Raw genomic sequence first — 24,641 nt, forward strand, 5'->3', positions numbered from 1 at the left:
GGGAGCTGTAGTCCTCTGAAAACTCAGACCTAAAGTGTAGAAGAATTTGTCCCTAATGACAAAAAAGGATAATAAATTCACCTTTGCACAGAATGGATCCAAGTATTTTTCAGTCGAAGTTATTACATGGGATATAGCTCACAGATTCAGCTGAAACGAGGAAAGCCAGAGTAAACATGTATTTGCTAATAATGGTGTGTGAAATCTAAGCATGCTGTATAATTAGAACTATTCCAAAGTATTACTTGGAGGAGTAAAAGCAACAAGGAAGCTGAATGTTACATCTGAAGCACCGAGAGAGCATCAGTGGTAGGTGGTTTGGTGGGAAAGAGTAGCCAAGGAGAAAGCTCACTGGAAGGCAGAGCTGTTTGATTGGAACAAGGTTGGATGTGATAGAGGCTGGGGCATAAAGTAAAGTAAAACTATCAACATATTTAATAAGATTTGCAATTTAACAGTTACAGGTCTTAATATCTGCAGCCACAGGAAACCTGGGTCCACCTCTTCAGCACAATCCCCCAGATATTTGATATAAAGTGATGGAGAATAGCTGGATTATCATTTCCAAAACTAAAGGAGCAACGTCTCACAATACAAAATCCAAATAAAGCTAGAGACAGCATTTACCATTTGTTACTTTGACATTATCAGGGATGTGCTGGTAAATTGCTTTGGGTTCTTGAACTGGGCCCTTGGAGTTTTCTGAGTTGCAGAGCAGATGGTAGGTGACATAAATATTATGGGAAAGGCTCTCTCTTTAAAGCACAGGGGAGGGATGCTGCTGGGATGGAAGGGAAATACACCACAGACCCTCACCTACAACCTTGTTTAACAGCATGGCCTGCCCAGGCCGGTACTGTGCTATTTCTTCATTTGACACAAACACGTTAACATTTGCAGTTACTTTTCCAAAGGAACAAGATGCCAGAAAGTGACCGAACAGCTCCATATGCTAATGTGTTCGAGCTACATGGCTCGGAGTACAATACAGATGCCATAGCATAGCACCAAAGATTGATGAGCCTTGGCTTTTACCCATTTTTGCATTATTCTTGACTGCATTCTTGCAGTCTCCTGGATAACTATGCCGTCTGTGAGCTGCAGCAGAAACGAGCCTGGCCCCAGGCAGTTGAGACAAATGATTCTTTGTAGCTCATGGCAATGATGTTAAAGGTGGAACAAATTTCATTAACTAGCAATCAGAGGGGGAAAATACAAGTAATGAGCAATTTTCTGTGTAGAAAGCAAAGATATTGGATTCTAGCTCTTGAAAATAAGTAGCAATACAAGAGGCAAGCTGAAGAAAATACCCAGAGGAACATGCACCAAGACTTTAACCAGAAAGTTTAATGCGAATGTACCTCCTGCACCAGTTTCTCGTTTGCACGAGGCGTATTTTCACGGCTGCAGCCCTGACTCCCCCCAGCTTGGAGGAGTGCCTGGGAAGGGAAGCATCAGGGTGGATCACACAATGGGAGAGCAGAGCTCCATGGCAGCACACGTGGAAAGGTGAGGGAGAGGGAATGATGCCAAAGACTATCCAGCTCTCAGAGCAAATCCTTCACTTCTTCAGTTCCATCCCCAGCAGTGTGCTGTGAATAGGTTTTGGACCTGAGCTGGTGACTTTTCCCGTCAGTTCAGCAAAAATGATTTAAATATTATTGACCTGGCCTCCCATCTCCAGCTCAGCTTAACAGATAAGCAGAACAGCTGGGATTTTGAAAGCTTTCTTGAAGGTAAAGTCTATACTAGCACAGTTTCACTGCTGTTTAGTCTACATTAAAGTTATTTAAATTTTGCCCAGACTCTTTAATAAGAGTTCAAATGTAACTGTTGGGGGTTTTAAATATGTATTTTGAAAATTGGAGCCATCCAAAATATGCAGGGCAGAACATCTCCTGTGTTTATTTTTATTCCTAATCTAGGCTCTGCATCAGCTGTCTTCATGGTTTGGTAGCGTGAAGTACTGGAAGCCTACCAATACATATATATATATATATATAAAACTTCCTTTTTGGTTCCCATTGGTGGAAGGACAGATTCTTTTTCCCTTTGAGTCTCTAAAAAGTCACTGTGCAGGCTAATTCAAGACAAATGTGTACACATGATATCTGAACAACGGATGTAAGGCTCTGTTTGAAGGAAGTATGCTGAAAAGGCCTGCGTCCTTAGGGGTCTTCTGTAGGAGAGAGTGCTGGCAACCACTTGGAGAAAGGATTCTGTTACTGCTGTGGTATTTTGGGCTCCAGACTGCAATGTTTAGAATGTGCTCTGCTCAGACGGTTATGGGAGCAGCCCCTCCACCATGGCAACTAACATATGGCTTTGAGTTGTTGATAATGATCACACGACAGAGAGAAACAGAAGAAAAAGGAGGATGGCCTTGCATAGACAGACCATGACGGTCTATGACTGCATTCTCCAAGGCTGTAACCAGAAGCTATAAATTGCTATATTGCATATTTTCACTTCTCATCTAATTGAAAAAGCAGTGTATACAGTTTTGCAGATGGCCCATTTATTTTGCTGAACTACCCAGAGCTCAAGGATGCTGTTTAGAACTGGGTACATGCACAACAAAAGGCCAGGGGAAATGGGATCTTGATATAATTAATTGTCAGGTATGAATGAGTATCTTTTTTGCAAGGCCACAGCACTGCATTTCCAAATTAATGAATCTTTTGCCACAAAGGCAGAAAAAATATAAGGCACACTTGCTCACAGACTGCCAGGAAGTTTGCAGCACAGTCCTTAGCCTGCTGTTTGGACATCCTTCTTTAGCACTGGACGCTGAGTGGGTTATGGGAGGAAGGATAGGCTATGTGCAGGTGAAGCCCATGGAGGACTTTTCAGCCATACTACACCTGAAGGCATCATGTGCCCTCACAAGAGGAGAGGGACCAGGGGAATTCCAGCACACAGTTCTCTCTGAACCTATTCCCATCCACCCCATATGCCTTGGGAAGCAAGAAACCCTCTGAAACTAAAGCCATCCTGCTCCAACCTCTCCTTTACATACCCAAATATACCAGCTCTGCTGCAGCAGGTGGCAATTTGTGTCAATGCCAGATGACTGCAACAAGGTCCAGTATAGTCTGGGACATCTGAATGCACTGCACTAAGGGAGACCACGAACACCATCACCAGAGCACAGCAATAGACTGGTAAGGGGAGTATTGCTGTCTTCATTTTACACAGAGTGGGCTGAGATACAGGAACATGTTGGGTCTTCTGTCTTTGGTTAAAGACTGGTAACTATACACAGAGATAGCTGCTGATCTCAAAATTCTAGGAAGTATTCCATTGTGCCAAAGGAATAAAGAATTTTTAAAGAGTTACACCAGAAGTGTATTATGATTTTTTTTTTCTCTCTTACTTTCTGTTCTTTTACTTGGAAGACTTCTGTTATCCACCTAGAGATGACAGAGGTAGCAAAGGGCACATGAAGGACCATAGACTATGAAGAGTGAGCAGCCTCATGATGCACACTAACAATCCTTGGTCAAAGATTCTTTATCCAAATTTCTCTCATAATGACAAACAGACCTGAAAAGACAATTCACTAACCAAAGAAGGGCAAAACCAATAATAAATTGAATTCCAGTATGAATTACCTCATGCAATATAGATATAGCTTACAGGTACTATTGTACATTTTGGATAGCTTATCTGAATTGCATCTCCAAACCTTTTTGATAGTGGCTAATCTTTGTTATTAAAATCACTGGATTGCTTATTTAAGTGTGATGCCTACAATAAGAAAAAGAAAAGTACTAGAAAAATACTAAAGTACTAGAAGAGAAGACAGTAAAGTTCTTACTGTAATTGCAAATCCCCCCAGTGACTCATATTTTATAAACTTGAAAATTACTTTTATTTATGTATAATAGAAATTAATTTATACATCGAAGGCAATAAGCATACCCATAGGATTCTTAGATGATGTGGTGTTTATTCCCCTTAGGTATTGCCAGCCAGGTGAGTGATGGGGATAGGACTGCGGGTCCAGGACCACCTCTTGCTCTGCAGCAGATGTGGGTGCTCCTTAGAACCACTGTAGGGACAGAAAACCAGGAGATAGGTCATCTGTTGTGCTGGCCAATGCTAGCTCCAACAGGTGTGTGTTTAAATAAATATTTGATACTGTCCAGGAAATACAGAAGGATTTGTGTATATGTTTCTGTGATAAACTAGTCCTCTACACACAGCTGTAGGAATACAGCAGGGCACAGACTTTTGTTAGTTCTCTTCCCCTGGGCCTGGCTGCAACCAGGCTTTGGCTAAAGGGGACAGCTTTTGAGAAGAGGTTTATTATCACTGAGGTCACAGGAGAGTCACCAATGTGTGTGGGACAGAAAGGGTGGGGGGAGTATAGCAGAGGCTGTGGGATGGCAGGGACAGCACAGGCCTGGTGGAAGGGCTGTGATCACTAAAAAAGCAGCACCCGTGCCTGGTGTAGAACTTAGACCCAGGTTTTTGATGTCCCTGCTGAACACGTACAGCACTGGAGAACTGAGCAACCACAGACAGAGCCATGAGCACAGTGCCTCGGAATCTCCACACCAAGAGAAAAACCCTCCCTGCCAGACTGGCACAGAGCCCTAGCTCAGTACACAGTCCCCTGTAGTGTCCCACAGCCTCTGCACCAAACAGCAGACGAGGTGGGTGACACAGGGCTTCCACCACCCACAGGGCTGCCTGTCCCAGTCTGGCTGACAGAGGACAGAAGCTCATCTTTATCAAGGGGAGAGGGTTTTTCCCCAAATAGTTGTCCTCTCAGGACCCACTCTCAAAAGTGACCTACAAACAATTCTTCCAAAAATAAACCTAGGAAATGAGGTAACTCTGCCAAGCATTAAACCCCATGAATTCATTGCACCTAACACCAATCACTGTGTTCCTGTTGACACCCCTGCTGCTGTCCTTTCCTCTTGGACAGGCTGGGCAGCTGCAGACACAGCCTGGATGATGGCAGTCACATGCAGGGAGCTTCGTGTCCTGCTTCTTGTCAGGCCTGTGGTAGCAACTAGCAACGCAGGGCTGAGTTGAATGGAAGATTCTGCTTCTTCCTACAAGCCTCCTGTCCTTGGGCAGCGGTGCCTATTGCCTCCCCCATTAGCAGTCCTAAGAAAGCCTTGGCAAGAAACCGTCTCTGCTCCTGTCACTCTCCCGGCTCTTTGCCCCAGCGGGGTCTCAGGAGATTGGGACCAGGTGATCCAGCCGGGTCTGGTCGCACCACATCCTGGCAGGGCGCGCTGCAACCTCCAGCAGCGGGAACCGGGATGGGGGGACAGCCGTGACCTGCCGTCGTGCCGGCGATGCCACGGCACCGGGATGCTTCTTGGCTGCGCTCGGAATTCCTGACACACCGGCAGCTGCGGAAACCGCGCGTTTTCTGCGGGAAAACAGCCAGACCCGCGGGGGGCGCGGGGGGCACCCGGCACCGCACCAACCGGGGCCGCTCCGAGCGCCGGCGGCGCGTCTGTGCCCGCGGCCACCGGGTGTCACCGCCCCGGTGAGCGCGGCGGGGCCGGGCCTGGCCGGGCCACCCCCCCGGGCCGGCAGCGGCGGCGAGAAGGGACCGGCGGCGGAGGGGCCGCGGCGGCGAAAGGATGGTGAGCGGGGCCGGGGGGCGGCGGGCGAGCCGGGGCGGACAGACAGCGCCTGCCGGGGACAGACAGACAGACAGGCAGCTCCTGTTGGGGACCGACAGCTCCAGCCGGGGATAGACAAGACAGTCAGACAGGCAGGTGATGCCGGGAGTAGAAAGAAAGACAGACAGACAGGCAGCTCCTGCCGCGGACGGACAGACAGACAGCCAGACAGCCTCTGTCCGTCGCTGCCGCTGGCTGAGCGCCTGCTGCCGCGGGCAGGATGCTGCTGACCAGTGGACTTCGGGGGATTCGGTGCACATCACCCTTGGGCTGCTGCTGCGCTGACAGGGCTAGTCGGGGATATTTCCCCGCCATCTCCAGCGCGGGGTCTGTCTCTGCTAACGCAGAACAGCAGCCACGGCACAGCCACCTCGCCCGCGGGTGCGACAGCCGTGCGTGGCTGCTGTGCCCTCCTCGGGCTGCATCCACGGCACGGCGCATCACTGACCTGCGGGAGCCCCCGGGTCCTTCTCCCCAAAACAGGATGGACTGTTGGCTCTGTTTTGATGAATGCTTGTGAAATGCTGAGGTAAAGGCTGTGCTGTTTACTGAAAGATATAATGGCTGTCAAACATTATTACTTTATGTTTTGCAATATAAAATTAGCGGTGGAATCTGGAATAGGTGGCACATTGGGGAAGCATTTAAAAAATCAGTAATGTATTTTCCATTTCATGTGTTTGTGTTTACAGTATGGATTTATAAACACATGCCTGAAGTCTTTGGTGGTTGAAAAGTATGGTGAAGAAACATGGGAAAAATTAAGGTAATGTGTTCCCAATAATTGTAGTGCATTGAAAGAAAACGCTCAGGAATTCAGCACCAGGGGATTATAATTTCCCATATGTAAATGGCAGCTGATGTGTATCTCAAGTAATTATTAGAAGTAACTAGCAGGGCAAAAGCAAGAGTTTCTTGCCTTGTAACACTTCATACTCTGATACTAATTTGTCCCAATTAATTTGTCATATCAGATAATTAAAGATGACTTTTAGTCTTATAGACAATCGTGCAATAGACTCACTAGCTCACTGTGACAATATTGAGAAGTAATTACACTGAAAAGATGCCATCCTTGATATAAAGCCAATTTAATTCCAGTACTTTCAGAAACACAGCGAAATCATAGAATCACAGATCATCTTGTTCCAACCTCCCACCATGGACAGGGAAGCTTCCACTAGATCAGGTTGCTCAAAGCCCATCCAACCTGTCCATCTCTGGTTTTGTCTTTACTTTATGAACTATATGGTATTTTCCAATATATAAAGATATATAAATGATACTTAAATACATACATATATTGATCTTTGAAGCTAATATAAAAAAAAACAAAACACCAGCCACAGAAAACGAACTAAGATTCTGGTTGCTCTAGTACCCCACAGTATGATGCCTGAATCCTTGAAAGAGTTTACTGCTATACCATAACATAAAATAGCAGAAATGGAGGGGTGAACACCACTATTTAGCCATTTTAAAGCAATTTAATTAATTTAAAGCAATTTAATTTTAATCTTACATCATTATGGGAAGCAGTGTGTTCCACTATAACGCTTGAAGGAGATTAAGGAGTGTTCACAGTAAACAGTGCTTAACAAATGCCAGTTGGGTCACCCAAGCATGTTATATTTCCAGCACTGCTGAGACAGGACTATTGTCTTCTCTGTTGCAGACTGCAGGCTGGAGTCCAGGATTCTTTCTTGACTTTTGAGGTTTACAAAGATGAGATCACAATGCAGCTTGTCGACAAAGCCTGCAAAGTATTAGGTATGTGTCACCATGCTGCAAAAACAAACTGTCCTGGCTCAGGCCTGACACTGCAGCCCAGGTTTAGTCTCCTGTGCCCTTTGGAATGCCCTCCCTGTGTTGCAAATATTCTGCCTTTGCTCTTAGTCCACCTGACAGCATTTCCAAGCCTTTCTTATTAGGTATCTTTATTTTGCCAGGTGTTCCTGCTGACTTGGTTCTGAGAGAGTTTGGAAAGTATTTCTTTGAATTCTGTAAGCGCTCAGGCTATGACCACATGCTGAGGACACTGGGTGGAAATCTCTATGAGTTCATAGAGAACCTGGATGCATTGCACAGCTACCTGTCCCTATCTTACCAGGCAAGTCCAAGTAGTGATTGCTGAGCAGGTATGGGTGGACTCTGCCAGAGTTCATAGCACAAGGAACAGCATCTCATAGTGAATAATGAAAAAACACACTATAACGTGTTCTCCTGTGTTCTGAAACAGATTGCTCCAAAATGTTAGGGCAATTTTTGAGTAGTCCTCAAGGTTAGGTATTATTTAGTACATTGGCTCTAATGCATAGCAGATTTTCCTTCACAGGTGGGAATATTTAATTCTCTGTTTTTCAGCTTATTCATATTATTAAGACACGAATACTTTTGTACAAGTGGAATGCATCAGTATTCTTTATCAGAAAAAGATGCTGAGGCTTTGATTTTGTTTATTTTTTCCTCAGGAAATGAATGCACCATCTTTTAGAGTAGAAAAGAATGAAGATGGGTCAATGCATTTACACTACTATTCAGACAGAAGAGGTCTGTGCCATATTGTACCAGGTAACGAGACAAAATTCAGCTTACTGATCAGCTGGTAATGCAGTTTATGTACAGAGTAATCATATATTTGCAGATACATTTTGCTCAGATTTCAGAGTCTTTTTTCAGCTAAGGACAGGCCATGGAATTGAAGTCCGGTAGAGTTTAGTCTCCAGACACCTAAACTCAGTATTTCCCTACTGCCTGATCACTCCTAGCTCCCAGTAGCTTCCATCAAAATTTATGACAAGACAACCCAGGCCATAAGTGTCCATTCCTGCTACAGAATTCCCTTCCTGGAAGAAAAATTAAAGTTCATGGTGTTTGTTGTGTCTAACTGTTAGTTCTCAGTGACTCATGCTCCTTAGATTACAATGAAGAAATTACAGAAATTACAGTTGATTTGAAGACATTCATCCACCCTGTAGAATGTGCAATCTGTAAAACTACTACTGAACCCTGCTCAAAACTGAATCTTCTACCAGCATTACAGGAATCTCCACAGTTGTACTTGTGCAAGGGTTAAACAGCTATAGATCTGTAAGAGGTGATCATATTCCTTTCTTTCACAGATGATGCTGAATTTAAAAGTTTATCAAGACTTCCCCCTTTATCAAAACTTGTTTCATATTGAAAGCACAGAACTATTTGGAATTTCAAACAGAGCTTTTGATGTCATTGTCCAGTATTTTGCCTAATACCCAGGCAGAAATGAGAGAACTGATTGTACATCTGCATGAAAGACATTTCCTTCCTTTCAAAATAAAATATTCTGCAATGACTGAAATAGATTGTATAGAAGAATCTCTCTAGACTCCCTGCATTTTTTGGGTTAATGGGAATTCGTATTATTGCTATATGACTACTTGAACACATTCTTCAGATATCCTACTGAGCTGCTTCTAGTGAAAATAAGCATTTGTCCTCAGACAAGGCAAAAAATACAGTAACTTTAAAGCTTACCTCCTGTGTTCATATCCTCATCATGGTGGTGATAGTAAGAATGACATACATTGCTTTCTTCTTCCAGAGTCCTTTCGAAAAGTGATTTCTGATGCAGTGAAATTCCACCATGGACCCCCTAAAAGGGAAAATGAATAGGGTTTGTTCTTGGCAATACCTTGTCTTTTGTTTCCCCTTCAGGAATCATTGGTGCAGCAGCCCTGGATTTTTTTAACATTGAGATTTCAATGAAAATAGTCAATCAAACAGAAGAAGAGGAAAGAACTGGGAAAAAAGAACATATTGTTTTTCTTGTCACTCAAAACCCTGTATTTCCATGCAAGGAAAGAAATGAAATTTCTTCCTCACCTCAATGTCTTGTTGACTCTGAAAAACAAAGTGAGAGCCAACTGAATAAAGAGGTATTTTAATGTTCATTATCAATATATTGTTAAAATATATTTAAAATGAAAATTTAATTTCCCTTTGTATTTATTTCAACAGGACCTTGAAAAAGCCAAGAATACAGTGGGAGACAGAGGAAACTCTGTCTGTCCTGTTAAGAAAAGTCACTGGAAAACATTAAGAGGAATAATTGCATTAGGAAAAGGTGAGAAATTGTTCAGAGGGAACTTGTCATCATTTCTGAGTCTCTTCAGTAAGAAAGTCAGTAAGCCTCCCTATCCCCACCCACCCATCCACTTGGAAGTTACCATTTATATTTCCTCTGTGAATTTTCAAAATGTTTCTGGTTAAGTTTCTTTCTGTTAGACATTGATAATCACAGGAAAATTGAAGATAATAAGCATGCTTAGTAATGACAGATACTTAAATGGAATATGACTGTCACTCTTGTCTCTTAAACAGGGCTTTCATCTAAAAAGTATTCTTCTATAAAATGTCATTGTGTGGTGCATTTGATTCTTCCTTTTCATGTCACTTGATTTAAAGATGATGAATTTAAAAACATGTTTCTAATGTGGTAGATGCTACTCCTTTCCAAAATTATCAACTGTAGTAAATTCTGAAAGCCAAATTACTTCCTCCTACCAAAAATCTACTGCTAATCTGGTAATCTCTGTTCATACCTTTATATACTAGAAGTTTATATATATTCATAAAGGGAAAGGATTTTTTTCAGTTTGGATCTTCTGATTCCCCAGAAGGAGTGAGAATCCAGCTCAGTATTGCCAAGCTGTCTAGATTCCGGGAGGAGTGAAAAATCGAACCTGGTATCATCTGGTGCAGTGTCACATGCATTACAAGGGCAGATATATTGAGTAAGAAATTAATATATATTTAAAATAAAATTTTAGAATAGCATTATTACTAAAAAAAAAAATCCCTTAACTATGAATGTGAGAGTTATCAAGAGGCAGACTTTGATAAATGAAAAACTCACATTGACTTCCCCAAAGCAGTAAGACGTCTAAAAGCTGGGTTCTAAATTTATAATATTTTGCACCAGTCTCCTGAATGACTTGAGAATTATTTTCAGCAGAATTTACTAGAGTAACTGTCATAGCCACCTTCTGGGGGAAAGAGAGCACTTGAAATAATCATCCTGTTGATTATTGTGGGTTACTGGAGAATCCAAGTTTATGCTGTGAAGTTCAAAGGTTTTGGTGCTTCATTCAAAAAATGAACCCATTTGATTATTTTACCCATTGTATTCCTTTTGCAAAAGTATCTACTAGTAAGCACAACCTCTGTAGATTTGTCACCATTTTGAAAAAAATCTCAGGGTAAGTAAAATAGAAACGAAACAGTGATTTGGTCTCTGTGGTATGGACTCGAGCTCATTGTATGGGAGACTAAAACCCAGATTATGCTGTTTTTTTTCTCTGTAAGTGTTCCTTAGTAGCTAGCAAAGTGTATTAAGTCCGTTTCCATGCACATTTTTGTGAGATATAGCTGTGTTATATTGCTATGGCATCTGCAAACTCATAGAGCAGCAACGTCTACATTTGTTCACCTATTCTTATTTTTTCCACATAATTTGATGCATCTAGTGCTCTGTGCTTTTTGTGTGGTTAAGTTTTAAACTCTTAGCCAGTTCAGATTAGTTGCTAATCAGATGTGGGTTGAACTGCAGAGCATTTAGCACAGATGTGTGTGTATTTCTGGCCCCACACGCTGCTTGCTTTGTCTTCACTCATTATGATAGAGGGTCCTGTCTCACTGAGCTCTAAAAAGTAAAGTAGTGCAGCCTGATTAAAAAATACGTATTTATCTTGTCACAGGTAAGCTCCTGAGAGGATTTGATCCTGTTTATCCCAAGAGCCTCTGGATTGACACAAAAACATTTTGCAATGGACTTCCTTTCCATATGGTTTTTGACAAAGAGGTAGGACAAGCATGTGGTAAAGGCCTTTAGTTTGCATAAACCAAATAGTAATTTCCCTCTGTTCTGACTGTCCTAGAGTGCACTGCTGTGTGTGCTCTGCGTGCAGTGTACACTCATTTGTAGGATTTGCAGAAGCACTCTGTACAGAGACATGCAATAAGCATAACAGCTGGATCTGGATCATTTCAGATAGGAATCTCCTTTGGCTTTATTGAGTTTACCATGTCTGAAACAGCTACAGATATGCCAACAAGGTTTATTGCAGCAGTCTGTCTGTTACCAAATACTGGGAAAACCCAGCTACCTACTAAGTTGAGCAGTGTGCAACCTCATCTAGAACCCAAAAATCCCTTTACCTTCTGGGGGAGGATTGAGTCTCCTCTCCTGTGCACACATACTGTGCCACCCCTCGGCAGGGCTTCCTGTGGCGGGTTTCCAAAGAGAGGAGAAGGTGAGGATAGGACAGCAGAAGAAAGCAGCCCCTCAGGGAACATGTTTTGGCATCATGCTGATAGAGATTCCAGAGCACATAATCTGCTTCCTGCCACTGCCCACATTAGACAAAATTCAGACTCTTAAACCTTTCAAGATGTCTGGTCTGCATAATTTAAATAAAATTACTAATGTGCAAAGGTGGAAAGTCCTACACCTGTTGTTGGTGGCTAGGTCAGAGCTTCAATAACTGCTGATGAACAGTGCAGGACATTTCTGAGGAAATTAAGAGCTCATGTATGGTCAGCAGGCTAAAAGAGAATAACTAAACCTTTACACACCAATGGTTAAGAGAAAGTAGCCCATGGCATCCATTAGAAGATCAATATATGCCAAGGTGTTTTGGTGTCTTGCTATAAAGGACATTCATTCAGAGCTTTGTAGTAATACACTAACAAGGTAGAAACTTTGCTCAGAAAGAAGCCATGTGCTATAGCAAGACTAAGTGTGTGTACATGTATAAGCAGTGATCAGCTGTAGCTTGGTCTGAACCCAACAAGACACGAATTATAACACATGGTCCATATTTTCTTTTTAAGCTCAGAGTGAAGCAAGCTGGGGTGAGCATTCAAAAGATTGTACCTGGCGTTCAGACCATGGGCATCTCCTTGGATCAGTACTTCAGGATCGTTCACCCCGAAGTACCCTTCACCATCTCCAGCATCCAGAAATTCATCAACAGCCAATTTGTTTTCCAGACTAGAAGAGAGATGATGCCAGAGTCATGGAAACAACGGCCAATGCTAGAGCTGAGAGGTATTTTGCTGTTGTCAATGCGTAAGTGTTCATATTAAATCAGGAATTATGCTGAGTTGAACTGATGTCTTTCTGTGTACTCCTGACCTCACATAAGTCCTATAAATAGCCTTTGGGCAGTGAGGAGATTAGATGATTCTGTTTAGAGAAACAGTAGATGCTTGTAGACAAATTCTGCTATTACCTCACCAGATTTTGAAGGGTTTTGGTCAGAAACAACAACTCTGCTCCCATTTGAAAGGCTTAGAAATATGGCATTTTTCTAATGCTGCAAAACCCACATGTGAATACATGATTAGTTCTTAATTTATGCCTTTGAGGGGGGTTATTTGCTACTGGCTGGGTTTCAAATGTGGATAAAAATAGATTAGTTAGCTGTGCTTTTTTTTTTGTAGTCACATTTTCAGATTCCGATTTCTGCCTTCACACACACCCCCAATGTCATGTAAGAGTTTAGCAGTTAAAATTATCTTAGCAAAAAAGGTAATGTATTTGCTTTATTTTTGCTGAGAGGACTGAGTATGGAATGATCCTTTGCTTTGTGTAATTAACTATAATGACGTTTGGTTTAAGTGTTCTGTGACCTCAATTTTGCTTCTCTGAACTATGTAATATGTCCTAATTTTCCCTTATCTCCTTTCACCTTTACATAACGAGTGTCAAATCTGGTATTCCTGAGAGTCAGAAAAAAGATTAAGAGTTTAGGGAGGTCTTGAAAAAACTGATGCTACCAAAACAAGGAACTTGAACTGGACACAATTGTACTTTCTCTTATGCTGCAGGGGGTTAATTCACATGGTATCTCTGATGTTTCAATCCTCTTAGTTTTCAAGCTGTTCATCCAGTTGCCCTGGGGATGAGGTGAGAGAGAAAGAAAGATATAGGAATTCCTAGATTGCTGTTCAGAAACCAGTGATGCTTATGAAGAATAAGTATACTTATAAAGAACAATAATAATAAAAATATTTCAAAATCAAAATCATAAATCTCAACAAAGAAACCCCTACAAAAACTCGATCCCCCACCAAAAATCCCTTCTATCTTTCAGGCGTTTTTGTAACTGCTTATTTAGGTTATGATAGTGACTGAAAGCTCCAGCTTCCAGGAAGGAAAGTGCCATTGACTTAACTGGGGCAAAAACTACCCACCATGAGATTAAATTTCAGATATTTCACTTAGTCACTGTGAGTCTCAGTTCCCCTGTGCGTGATTCCGACTGACTGAGTTTAGAACTCATCCCCTAAAATTAACACCAGTAATGCTGAGCGTCACGTGACAGTCCACGCTGCTGAAAGCTCTTACCATGGCTTGTCTCCACCAGGGCAGATGATGTGGATGGAGTCCCTGCAGTGCATGCTCTATCTCTGCTCGCCTTTGCTTCGCACTTTGCACGAGCTGGAGGAGCGACAGATGCACATTGCAGACATTGCACCTCACGATGTGACCAGGGATTTGATCCTTCTCAATCAGCAGCGGCTGGCAGAGATGGAGCTCTCTAACCAGCTGGAGAGGAAGAAGGAGGAACTGCGGATACTGTCAAAGCACCTGGAGGAAGAGAAGAAGAAGACTGAAGCTCTGCTCTATGCTATGCTTCCCCAGCACGTGGCCAACCAGCTGAAAGAGGGGAAGCGAGTTGAGGCAGGTGAATGAACAGGATGCATTTGTGGTGTGTAATTCATGGGTCAGGAGATGGTGACAGAGACACTGGCACAGCCCCTTTGCCACTGCTGTGGAGCACATTCTCTGCTTGGTGACATTCATAGGTAGAAGGAGGACCACAGATCCTTAATCTTGCTGATAATGAAAAGATAGTCTATTCTTTCAAAGAAAGCTTTGGAAACTATTTACCAGATTTTTTCCTTAGGAGGTGAAAGGTGATAGCAGCTGCCCATTCAGTGAACAAAATTCAGTGTTTCAACAGTAATCCAAGATTTTGTTTTCAACATGGATATACAGGGAAACGAGGGCTCAGAAATGACAGGAATAAAGAAATTGGTCTTTCCTAGAAAATTCTCTAAGTTCCCCTATGTTACCTATAAACACAGAATCATAATGATTCCCATTGTTATTAAGGATAGCAAGAATATGCCTAAATTCCCTTTAGTAAGCACATACAGGGAGCTAGAGGTAAAGAGCTAAGTATATCCTGTATGTGATATATTCAAATGCCTGGATTGTTTGAGGTGTGTAATGATTCTTATATTTGATATACTCTTATATCAACATTTCTCCATCTCAGAACACTTGTATGAGTATTACAACTGACAGGTCGTGTCTTAAAAGAATGACCTTTGCAAACAAGTCTCAAACAGATGATATGATTGTCCAGCCATTACAAGTACTTACCACAGGTCTTTCTGCTCACAGGGGAGTTCCAGGAGTGCACTATATTGTTCAGTGATGTTGTGACCTTTACCAACATCTGTGCCCAATGTGAGCCTATTCAGATAGTTCTCATGTTAAATTCAATGTACCTGCGATTTGACAGACTGACCACGGTGCATGACGTGTACAAGGTATGTACGGACTGATAAAGGCTCTAGAAATAGTCTGGGAAAAAAGATTTTTGTTGTTTTGTTTTTTCGTTTTTAAATGCAATTAAGTCCTCTTCACCCTGGCATGGTTTTTTATAAACCATAAAATACTGCCTATTTGTAGTGGCCACACAAACTAAAAAACAGGTGATTAATTATGTTTAAATGTTTTGGACAGGAATGTAAGGTCTGTCATGGTCTAAAATCTCTTTCCACAACACTTATACCAGAATGGCTGTTCTTTCATACATCTCTCTCTCTCACCTTTCTCAAATAACTATTCAACATGACAGGATATCCTGGTTTATGGACTAATTTGAATAATTTTCTTAGTTCCTTTATTCCAACCTGTTGTAAATAGGTCACTATGTCATTAAGTGTCTCCTTTGGTGGAGAAATATAAAATTATAAACAATACCCAGATAATACCTAGACCTTTTTTTTTTTAATTTCATGGAGAACTTCAGCAGTGATATCGATCTCCTGCTGACCCCAAAGAGCACCGACTAGATCTAGACTATAATACACCTGTGGTCTCCAAACCATGCTGGAAGGATCAGAGCCCTGGTTGACCTAAATTGTCAGAGTTATTAACATCTCCAGAATTACCCAGATTTGATGAGCTGAAGAGCAGGTCCTAAGTTTCTGTCTGTCCCAAATACATTAAATATTTAGGAAGGCAGAAATAGTAAAGGGTGAAATCCAAATCTAATTCATTCCTTGTTCAGGCAAGGCACGCAGGTCATTCCACCATAAATTGTACTGGGAAATCAGAGGCATTTCTGCCTCAGCAAGGAAATTGTATTCAATAATTGAAGCATCCAGGATATGGCCCACAGATTTGAGGATAAATTAGCATGGTATTCTGTCTAAATCATCCATCATGAGTAAATGATCTGTCACTATAATAATCTCCTTTTGATGCCTGTATATAACTCCTATTAATATTGAAGGAGGTTACCAGGGTACAGAGGGGGAAGACAAGATTACTATTACAGGGAGTTGAGAACTGGAATAGTGAAATTGATTAAAGAAACTTGGCCCAAGCTTATAAACATCTGAAGTTATGAATAAATCTTCTTAAATTAAATCTCCTATTACAGCTGAAAAATAATTAGGGTATCTATTTGCATTAGTAGCTTTTTACAGTTGTTTTTAATTTGTTACAGAAAATTACTGTGGGTTTGGCTATCTTATAGAAGGCATGGAGAGGAACACATTCTTTGAGACTGATGTAGTGAACAGTTTTAAGTCATTAGGTTAGTGAACAAACCCAAATATTAAATTATGTTTCCACTGTCCTATTGATGTTCTTTTTTAAGAAATCCAGTTAGTCTAATCTAAAAGTTGTCTTGTTTACTGATGGTAAAATGTGACAGTGAAGTCTCGTAAGAGCAGTTTAGAAAATTTCCTCACCGTGTAACAATCTTCTGCAGCGAATTTTAAACATTTGAGAATTCTCTGTTTCAAACAGGCCTGTCCTATTCCCAGCAAAAATTCTGATACAGAGACAAAATCCAAAGTGTTTCTCAGGTCCTTTATCATGCACTTCAAGGAGACTGGATGCCTGAAGGAGTATGAACACTTCAACATTTTTGTTGCAGGCTGCAGCTGTTGTTGGAAAACAGCTGGCTGTAAGGAAGGATGCTTCCAAACTGCTTAGCTCACACTGCATTCTCTGACATCCTGGAGTTTGGAGGTTCCTTAAGTTCATGTGAACCCCTTAATCACCAGTGAATAGTCTCCCTTGCTTTATTGTGACTTTAAAAAAACAAATCTCTCTTAAATAAGAAATATGCTTTCAGCACTAATTGTGAATTAGAGCTAATTAATAGCATTAATCTATCAGATAACCTGGCTCAGGAGTCTGTGCCTGGGGATAGCCCTCTGCATATAGATCTTTCCTGGGTAAGAGGAAGGCAAACAGTCTGACACTTGCACAGCAACCCTTACTCCTTAGGGTCTCTCTCACTGATATCTAAATTTGGTCAAGTAAGCAGGGACACAGTGCAGTGAAATTTTTAGTGTGGAGTGAAGGAGAGGATCTCTGTCACAAGGAAACTCACCTGTGCTAAAGCTTTTTGGTGATTGAAACATCTTTTAGGAGAAGGGGGGAGTTGGTGCTGACCCTAGCAGCAAAACACTAACCTGAGTAAGATGTACATGGCATGCTCACGTGCTTGTCCCTCTCAATTAAAGGTGGAGACAATTGGAGATGCCTATATGGTGGTAGGTGGGGTCCCTGTGCCTGTTCCCACTCACGCTGAGCGAGTTGCTAATTTTGCCTTGGGGATGATAATTGCAGCTAAAGGAGTACAGAACCCAGTTTCTGGAAATCCTATCCAAGTAAGTCATTAATGCAAAGATGCATGTGTGTCTGTCTGCTTTTTGGGTTGGGCTTCTAGTTAATGTATTGCAGCAGGACCTCAAAGAGCTGCTTCTGACTCCTCTGTGACTTTGAACGAGACCCACACGGGTACATTTTCCATGAGGAGCCTCTCCGTGTGGAAATTTGATATCTTACTGGTGTCCAGTGTTGTGTTGAGATGAACTTTTAGGTGGCTGAATAGCATTAAGAAAGATGTTAAACAACAAGTGACATTTTTGGGGGGTGTTTTATGTCTTTGTAAAGATTCGAGTTGGGATCCATACAGGTCCTGTCTTGGCTGGAGTTGTTGGAGAAAAGATGCCTCGTTATTGCTTGTTTGGAGACACAGTGAATATTGCTTCCCGGATGGAGAGCCACGGTGTGCCCAGTAAAATACATCTGAGCTCCAGTGCCTATCAGTGAGTAACTGTGATGGAAACTTTACCTATTAAAATCAGTGCTAAAAACCATTGCTTTGACAGCTGCAGTGTAGATGGTGCTGCCTTAGTCACCAATTTAAGCAGGTTATAAAGGAAAATCAATGCTTGTAAAGAGTTTTATTTGTTCTGATTATTCCAATTGTACTTATATATGGGGACAGAGATTTGAGAGTCTCCATCCTAGAGAGCAAAATATTAAAAAAAATAATTGTGATAACTTAGTTGGAAGTCCTGATAAGGCGATGCTAGAAAAGCAGAACATTTAGAACATTTAATAATAAAAGCTTTAAAATCTCTCTAATTGAGCACAATAATTTGTAGAGAAACAGTTTTATTTACACTTACCAAGGATTAACTGCATAAACAACTATCCTCTTCATGCTGTGAGTAATTTACTTTCCTGAAACTCATGTTAGTAAAAATTAAATTTTCAAGAATTTTATGTATGTGTAAAATCTGTATGCAAGAGGGAGAAGCAAAGACAAACTGCAAAGGAAGGAGTACAACAACATTGTCTCAGGATATCACAGGAATGATACTGGGAAAGTGAGAGCTTAGCTAGCATTGAAATGGGCAAGGAAAGTTCAAAGGCAGTCAGGGGAGCTTCTGCTGTGTTAGCAGAGAAGTGTAAATGGAAATGTGGACCTGCTGTGGCAGGTGATTTAGAGACAGTGCCCTGAAGAAAGGCTGAGTTACTCAAGGCCTGTCTTGCCTCAGTAGTCACTGATGAGGTCTTCAAGGTCCCTGCACCAAGAGTCAGGGTTCAAGGAGTAGGTGAAGTACCAATATTGGAAGAGGATCAGATCAGGGGTCTTTGGAAAGGTATGGGAGCAGATGGGATGTGAGGTAATGAGAGAGCTGGGTGATGGCACTGCAGTGCTGCTGCCTGTCACCTTTGGAAGGTCAAGACTGTCAGCTGAAGAGAGACAGATGTTACAGCTCTGTGGAAAAATGGCAAGGAGGACAGGGTGTGAAACTATAGCTGATCATGCTCGTGTCAGTCCCAGTGAAAATCAAGTCCTCTTCAATCCATTTTTGGACACATGAAGGAGGCAATTGGGAGTAGCAAGTCTGTATGTAAAATGAAGTAAATCATGCTTGACAGACCTGATTGCCTTCTCTGATGAAACGACTGGAGATAATTCTGTCTAGCTGATATTGGCTGCCTCAGTCCTTAATTTCTGGTCAATAAGAACCCTCCACCACTCTGAAATATTTGGCTTTGTGATCCATTGATTTTTGATCAGGTCGTATATGTTAATATATAAAACCACAGCAGGCCTGAATAAACAGTTGAAACAAACCCTCAGTTGTTCACAAATCAAGACTTGTTTTTCCCAAACTGTTGTGATTTCATTACTTAGCTCTTTTAAAATATCAATGTTATTTTTGCTAATCTTGAATTTTCATGTGTCATTTTGTTTCTGATACTATAGGTGCCTAAAATACAAGAATTTCGAGATTACTGAGAGAGGAGAAATAGAAGTAAAAGGCAAAGGGAAAATGCATACATACTTCCTCATTAGAAATAAAACTGCAACTGAGAATGAGATTATGGGAAGGCCAATGAAAGACTTAGATTCTGGCCATGAATCTGTTCAATCTTTTCAAGAAGGCAGGACTGAAACAATACCAAGTTCTCATCAGCCAGGTAGGATCAACTTCACATATCTTTTCCTCCTTGACCAAATGAATGTTAATACAACACAATTAAATACCCTTTTCTGTTCTTCTTTCAGTTACTCAGACTCAGCCAGAGAAGGACCAGACCCCAGCTATTGCAATGAAGTATGTTGATGGTCCCACAGATGCCCAAAACAGCCTCCAAAGAAGAAATCAAAGGAAAATTGCAGATTTAACAGGTAGTTATTTAGTTATCATTTCAGAGACAACAGAACTAGGAAGTAACTGAGGCTTAATCTTGCAGGTTCTTTATATTCCTTTTCTGAATAACCATTGTTGTAACTCAAGCCAGAAATTCATGCCAACATATACACGTTGGTGAAACTAAACCCTTCTGCACACTGTTTAGGGTCAAACAAATTTCACCTTTGGAGCAATCCCAGGTGTTAATTGTGCACTAGGGAGAAAGAAGCTGACAGTGCTGTAAAACCCCAGAGCCCTTCTGGCAGTGCAAATAGAACAGATAAATGTTAGACAGCTCTTCGCATGGGCAGACCCAATTGTTCATGTACACATCTTTTCCTAGAAAACATGTAGTTATGGGGAAGCTTATCGAGTCAAGCCTGAGAAAGAGTGACCTCAGTCCTCAGGCCAGTCTCCTGCAGGAGTCGCAAGGATTTATTCCCATGCTCATGTTCTGTGACCAAAGTTTATCTCCTTTGAAGTAGCTGATACTGAGAGATAACAGATTTGATGCCATAACAGCCTAATCTAATGCAGCAAGTCTTGTAGTCCTATTTATGTGTTTTGTGGATTTTATACAGACTAAATATGTTGTCACTAATTACTAGAAAATATTTTACTCCTTTCCCTCCCACCTGCTTAGACATGGTAGTTAATCTAGTATATGATGTGCTGACAAACAGAAACCTCTATGGTCATTAAAAACTCACACTGCAGGAGTGTTTCCTTTCAGGCAAAACTTGTGATTCCAAAAGCGATGGGAGTCTCCATGGCAACCAGCATGCAGATGATGGTCCCCGTCCTCTAAACCAGGGAAGAGTCAAACCTGCTGCTGAAGAGCCACAGAACAGAAATGTTCGCTCTAATTTTTGCACTTTACTCTAAGTTTTTTAGTTTTACATTAAACAGAAAAAAATTATTATGATTTTCTGCATTTTGCTGTTGTGGGACTGTTTTTTTTATATCAAGCACCACGTGATTTTGTAAAAAAAAAAAAAAAGAAAAAAAAGAACATTTCATCACAGTTTTCAGTAAAAATAAAACAGTGGAGGTTATTTTTTTTAAACAATCTACACGTGCTGTATAATACTCCCACTGGAGAAGGAAACCCTTGCAAGATGCTTTGAAGATGTATTTTTCAGCTTCTGCCATGTCTTTGAATATCCCCGTGTAAAAAGCACTTTTTGGTATCTGATGCAGCAATCGAGAAAGGGGTGACTCATCCGGCTAGAAATATTCCTACTCAAATGAGCACTTGCCATAAAGGAAACATTCCCTGAAGTGACCATCTGTCTTGACTTCAGCACAGCCAACAACTTCCCCGTGGAAGGTTAGCAGAGTTTGATCTGCGTTTTAACTGTGATAACAGCTTAATCTCTTAACAGGTCTTTTGCTGGGCAAAGGAATTATGCAGTAGAAGTGCAGAATAGATCTAATACAACCTGTATTTTTGCATCCTGAAAGGAAAATAGCATGTACTTGATAGCATCCAACAGTAAAAAAAGCATCTGTGACCTTTGAACCAGCCGTCCATGTGTGGTGGGCGCAGAAGGACATGTAAATGGTGGAGTTATGTAGCATCAAATTTGTCACAACACTGGAGGACTGCTCAAGGCCTGTGCACTATTTGAGACCTTCAGATGAGTTTCCAGTTTATTACTCATTTTGTCAATCCAGCTAAACAAAAGTAAAGTTTCAAGACTGCAGAGGGAGCCTGTCAGTGCTGGAACTAATGTTGCTAACGTCATTGAGAACAACAGCGTTGAAGATCAACATCACTTACCTGGTGTCAGAGGCTGCTCAGCTGAATTACTTCCATGCTGATATATTCTTAGATTATGCCTGATCAGAAATGGCAGAGAAAAATTGAAGTTCAACTGTCAGGGATTTCAGACACAGGAGCAAAAATACAATGGATATAACAGCTGTGGACAATTCAGTGCATCATAAATTGTGCTCTCACTCCTATAAATGGAGCTTGGACTAGGTGGGTGACTTTGACAGGAGATGCATCCTGCACACTGATTTATTACCTTTGGGCTTGGATTCCTTGTCTAAGGGTGCCAGCGTGAGACCAGTTTGAACTTTGAGCAAGAACTCACTGGAGAAGGTGGTTGCTCCTCTGTAACAGTCTGGAGCATCATATTTCCACCTCTGTGTCCACGGCAAGAGCGAGGCTCTTTAAACGCCAGATAGAGGTAAGACTGATGAAAGGCATCTCCTCCTCTTTATAGTATAACAAGATGAAATTTCACCTGGTTAGATTTTTTTTTTTTTTTTTCAAATCTCTGAGACAGTAGCTCCCTAGTCTGGGTGCTCTACAGCTCTGTCTGCAGGAGCAGACCACTAGAGGAGGATGCGTAGAGTGAAACCATCAGTACTGTTGTCCAAACTACAAGTATTTCAGAGGGTTTTCTGGTGTGGTCCCATGCACTGAATACCTGCTAGCTGTTGGAGCACCTTATAAGCACATCCTCTGACTTAGTTTCATCCAGAAAAGATCCATTTTTTTGCTCTGAGACCACTCTACAATGTGAAACAAAGTAAGGTAAGTGGGTTTGCCCAGGAAATTCACTCAGGAGTGTAGTCCTGACTCTGATTGAAATGCTGTTGTAGGCACACCCTCCAACAGGAGCACTTTCCACCGTACAGCTGAGCAGCACTGTTCATGGAGAATGCAGTTTTATGAATGGCAAGCTTTTTTATTTATTTGGATTTTGCTATCTGGGCATTGTTCATTCTTTGGCAAGGGAGAGATCTACTGTAGGTTGATGCTGCATCTAAGGATTATAATTGTTAAGTTGGGGATCAAGATTTCAAGCATTTGACTGTGTGTTACCCTCAGACACACAATATCTAAATTTCACCTTCATCCTCAGTAAGTCCTTCCCCCTGTTCATGGATTTGTGCTCTTGTATTACAACCGTAGCTTTAAAAAGACTTTCCTAAAGAGAGATAATACCCAATTTCTCTCTCACAATGACACAAATGTGAAATAACAGTTAAATCAGCACTATCCCATTGATTGAAGTCTAGAACCATCTCTGATGAGAGTCTTTTGTCTCCAGCCTAGAGACATGTTTCACTACTCTTGACTAGTTGTGCCAATGGAGTGGAGAACATGTCATTTAACAAATGGCAGTGGTGGACTCCATCATTATTGGCATTCACTATGGAAATATAAAGCTACTTTAGTCCCAAGCCCAAGTGTGACACAGGACTTTACATCTCTCAGTGTCCAGTGCTCGTCCAGGAGGGAACATCCTGCTGTCTCAGCTGCTCTTGCAGTCCCACACCTGCATGGCTGAATACCACTGACCACCTCTCTGAGAAAAGGAATTTCTGGTCAGAAATTGTCCAACAAGCCTGACCATCAGTGAGTAGGGTTTAGTATATATTCTGGGGTTTAATATAGATATATTAAACTACAGAGTAGTTTTAGGTAGAAGCTCAGAGCTCCTCTGAACTTGTATGGATCCTCCTGGGAAGAAGAAAGAAAAGGACCATGGTGTAATTGCTGCCAGCATCTCTCTGTCTTTTAACACTCGCTTTGCTTATACCTGCCCTTTTTGCACTGAACCATCTATGGTTCATATTGGAATGTTTTAATTGCCATTGAGTGCTCCATGGTAAGTTACTTCATGCTGTACTGTGGTAAAAATGATGTGCTAAGTGATTTCTTTGTGGCCTCTGCTACAATCTGGTTCTCCTGGAGATATAGAGCTAGGTCGAATCTGCACAGCTGCTTCTGAAAATTCATGTGCCTGTGTATCATTATGTGTTCTTAAATCTGTGGGCACTGCTAAAGACTGCAAAAATATAATTAAAAAATAAATCCATTAATATACCAACTGCTATTTCTCAATGACTACTTTGATTCCTGTCCCTCTTTTCCTTTCCATCTTTTCTGTTCTTTTTTCCCCTTTAAGTATATGAAAGTTAAAGACCATTATACCTCTAATAAATGTCCAATGAGTCTAATTTCTTGACCATACACAAAGTTGTATCTGTTTGTGCAACATCAGCACCCCACTACCTCTGACATGCTTACTAGTATGCATTCTTAGTGTCAGTCACCTACAGTGAACTGATGTAAAAAGTGTGGGAGAAGACAATTCCTACTATTGCTTCATGGAAGCTGAGGCTCAGAAAAATTAAGAGTTGAAACTTTTGAAAGTTGTCTAAAGCATATGGATTCTAAAATCACATTAAATCTGGTGTTCAAACATTATTTGTCAAAAGCTTGGGTACCTAAAGGTCCAGGGGCCAGATTCTCAAAGACTGTTTGTTACTTTGCTAAGTGAAATCAACTGGATTTAGGTGCTTAACTGAACACATATGCTGTATCTCGTTTCTGACAATGATGTTTTCTTTAAAACATTTAGAAAACGCTGCCCTGTAATGCCTTCTAACATGGGCTGTTCAGTAAACTTTCCAAACTGGAACCTCGTTTACTGGAAGTCATTAATTTGTTACATCTGATATTACAATGCAACTCTCTATGGACCCAAGCTGAACATAAAAATACACAAATAAAATAGCAGTGAAATTGAAATTACTACTTCAGTGGTGAGAATATATTAAAAGTGTACTTGAATATACAAAACATGATGAATTGCAAAATGAAAAAAAGGAGCACAGGTTTTTATACAAATATACAACTTCATGGAAAATCTAGAAGGGATTTTTTTT

The 24,641-nt window shown here is 41.3% G+C and overlaps 1 protein-coding gene across 2 annotated transcripts; it reads left to right on the forward strand.

The window, feature by feature from the left end:
- The first annotated feature begins 5,227 nt into the window (after positions 1–5,227).
- On the forward strand, positions 5,228–23,804 carry LOC114003889 (guanylate cyclase soluble subunit beta-2-like). Of its 2 annotated transcripts, none has more exons than XM_039380562.1 (16): positions 5,228–5,615; positions 6,347–6,420; positions 7,330–7,424; positions 7,604–7,764; positions 8,126–8,225; positions 9,348–9,568; positions 9,651–9,756; positions 11,390–11,493; positions 12,525–12,741; positions 14,063–14,383; positions 15,109–15,257; positions 17,475–17,621; positions 17,908–18,062; positions 19,520–19,734; positions 19,823–19,945; positions 21,335–23,804. In XM_039380562.1, exons 1-16 carry the CDS (start codon positions 5,613–5,615, stop codon positions 21,364–21,366), a joined length of 2,223 nt encoding a protein of 740 aa, XP_039236496.1. In that variant the 5' UTR covers positions 5,228–5,612; the 3' UTR covers positions 21,367–23,804. The 2 variants fall into 2 exon arrangements, with proteins under 2 accessions (XP_039236496.1, XP_027607059.1); XM_027751258.2 differs by lacking the exon at positions 21,335–23,804 and adding an exon at positions 20,683–20,883.
- Positions 23,805–24,641: the final 837 nt, after the last annotated feature.

Source organism: Pipra filicauda, unplaced genomic scaffold (assembly GCF_003945595.2).
Source record: "Pipra filicauda isolate LSUMZ 115617 unplaced genomic scaffold, ASM394559v2 scaffold199_size1391877_pilon, whole genome shotgun sequence".
Classification (NCBI taxonomy): domain Eukaryota; kingdom Metazoa; phylum Chordata; class Aves; order Passeriformes; family Pipridae; genus Pipra; species Pipra filicauda.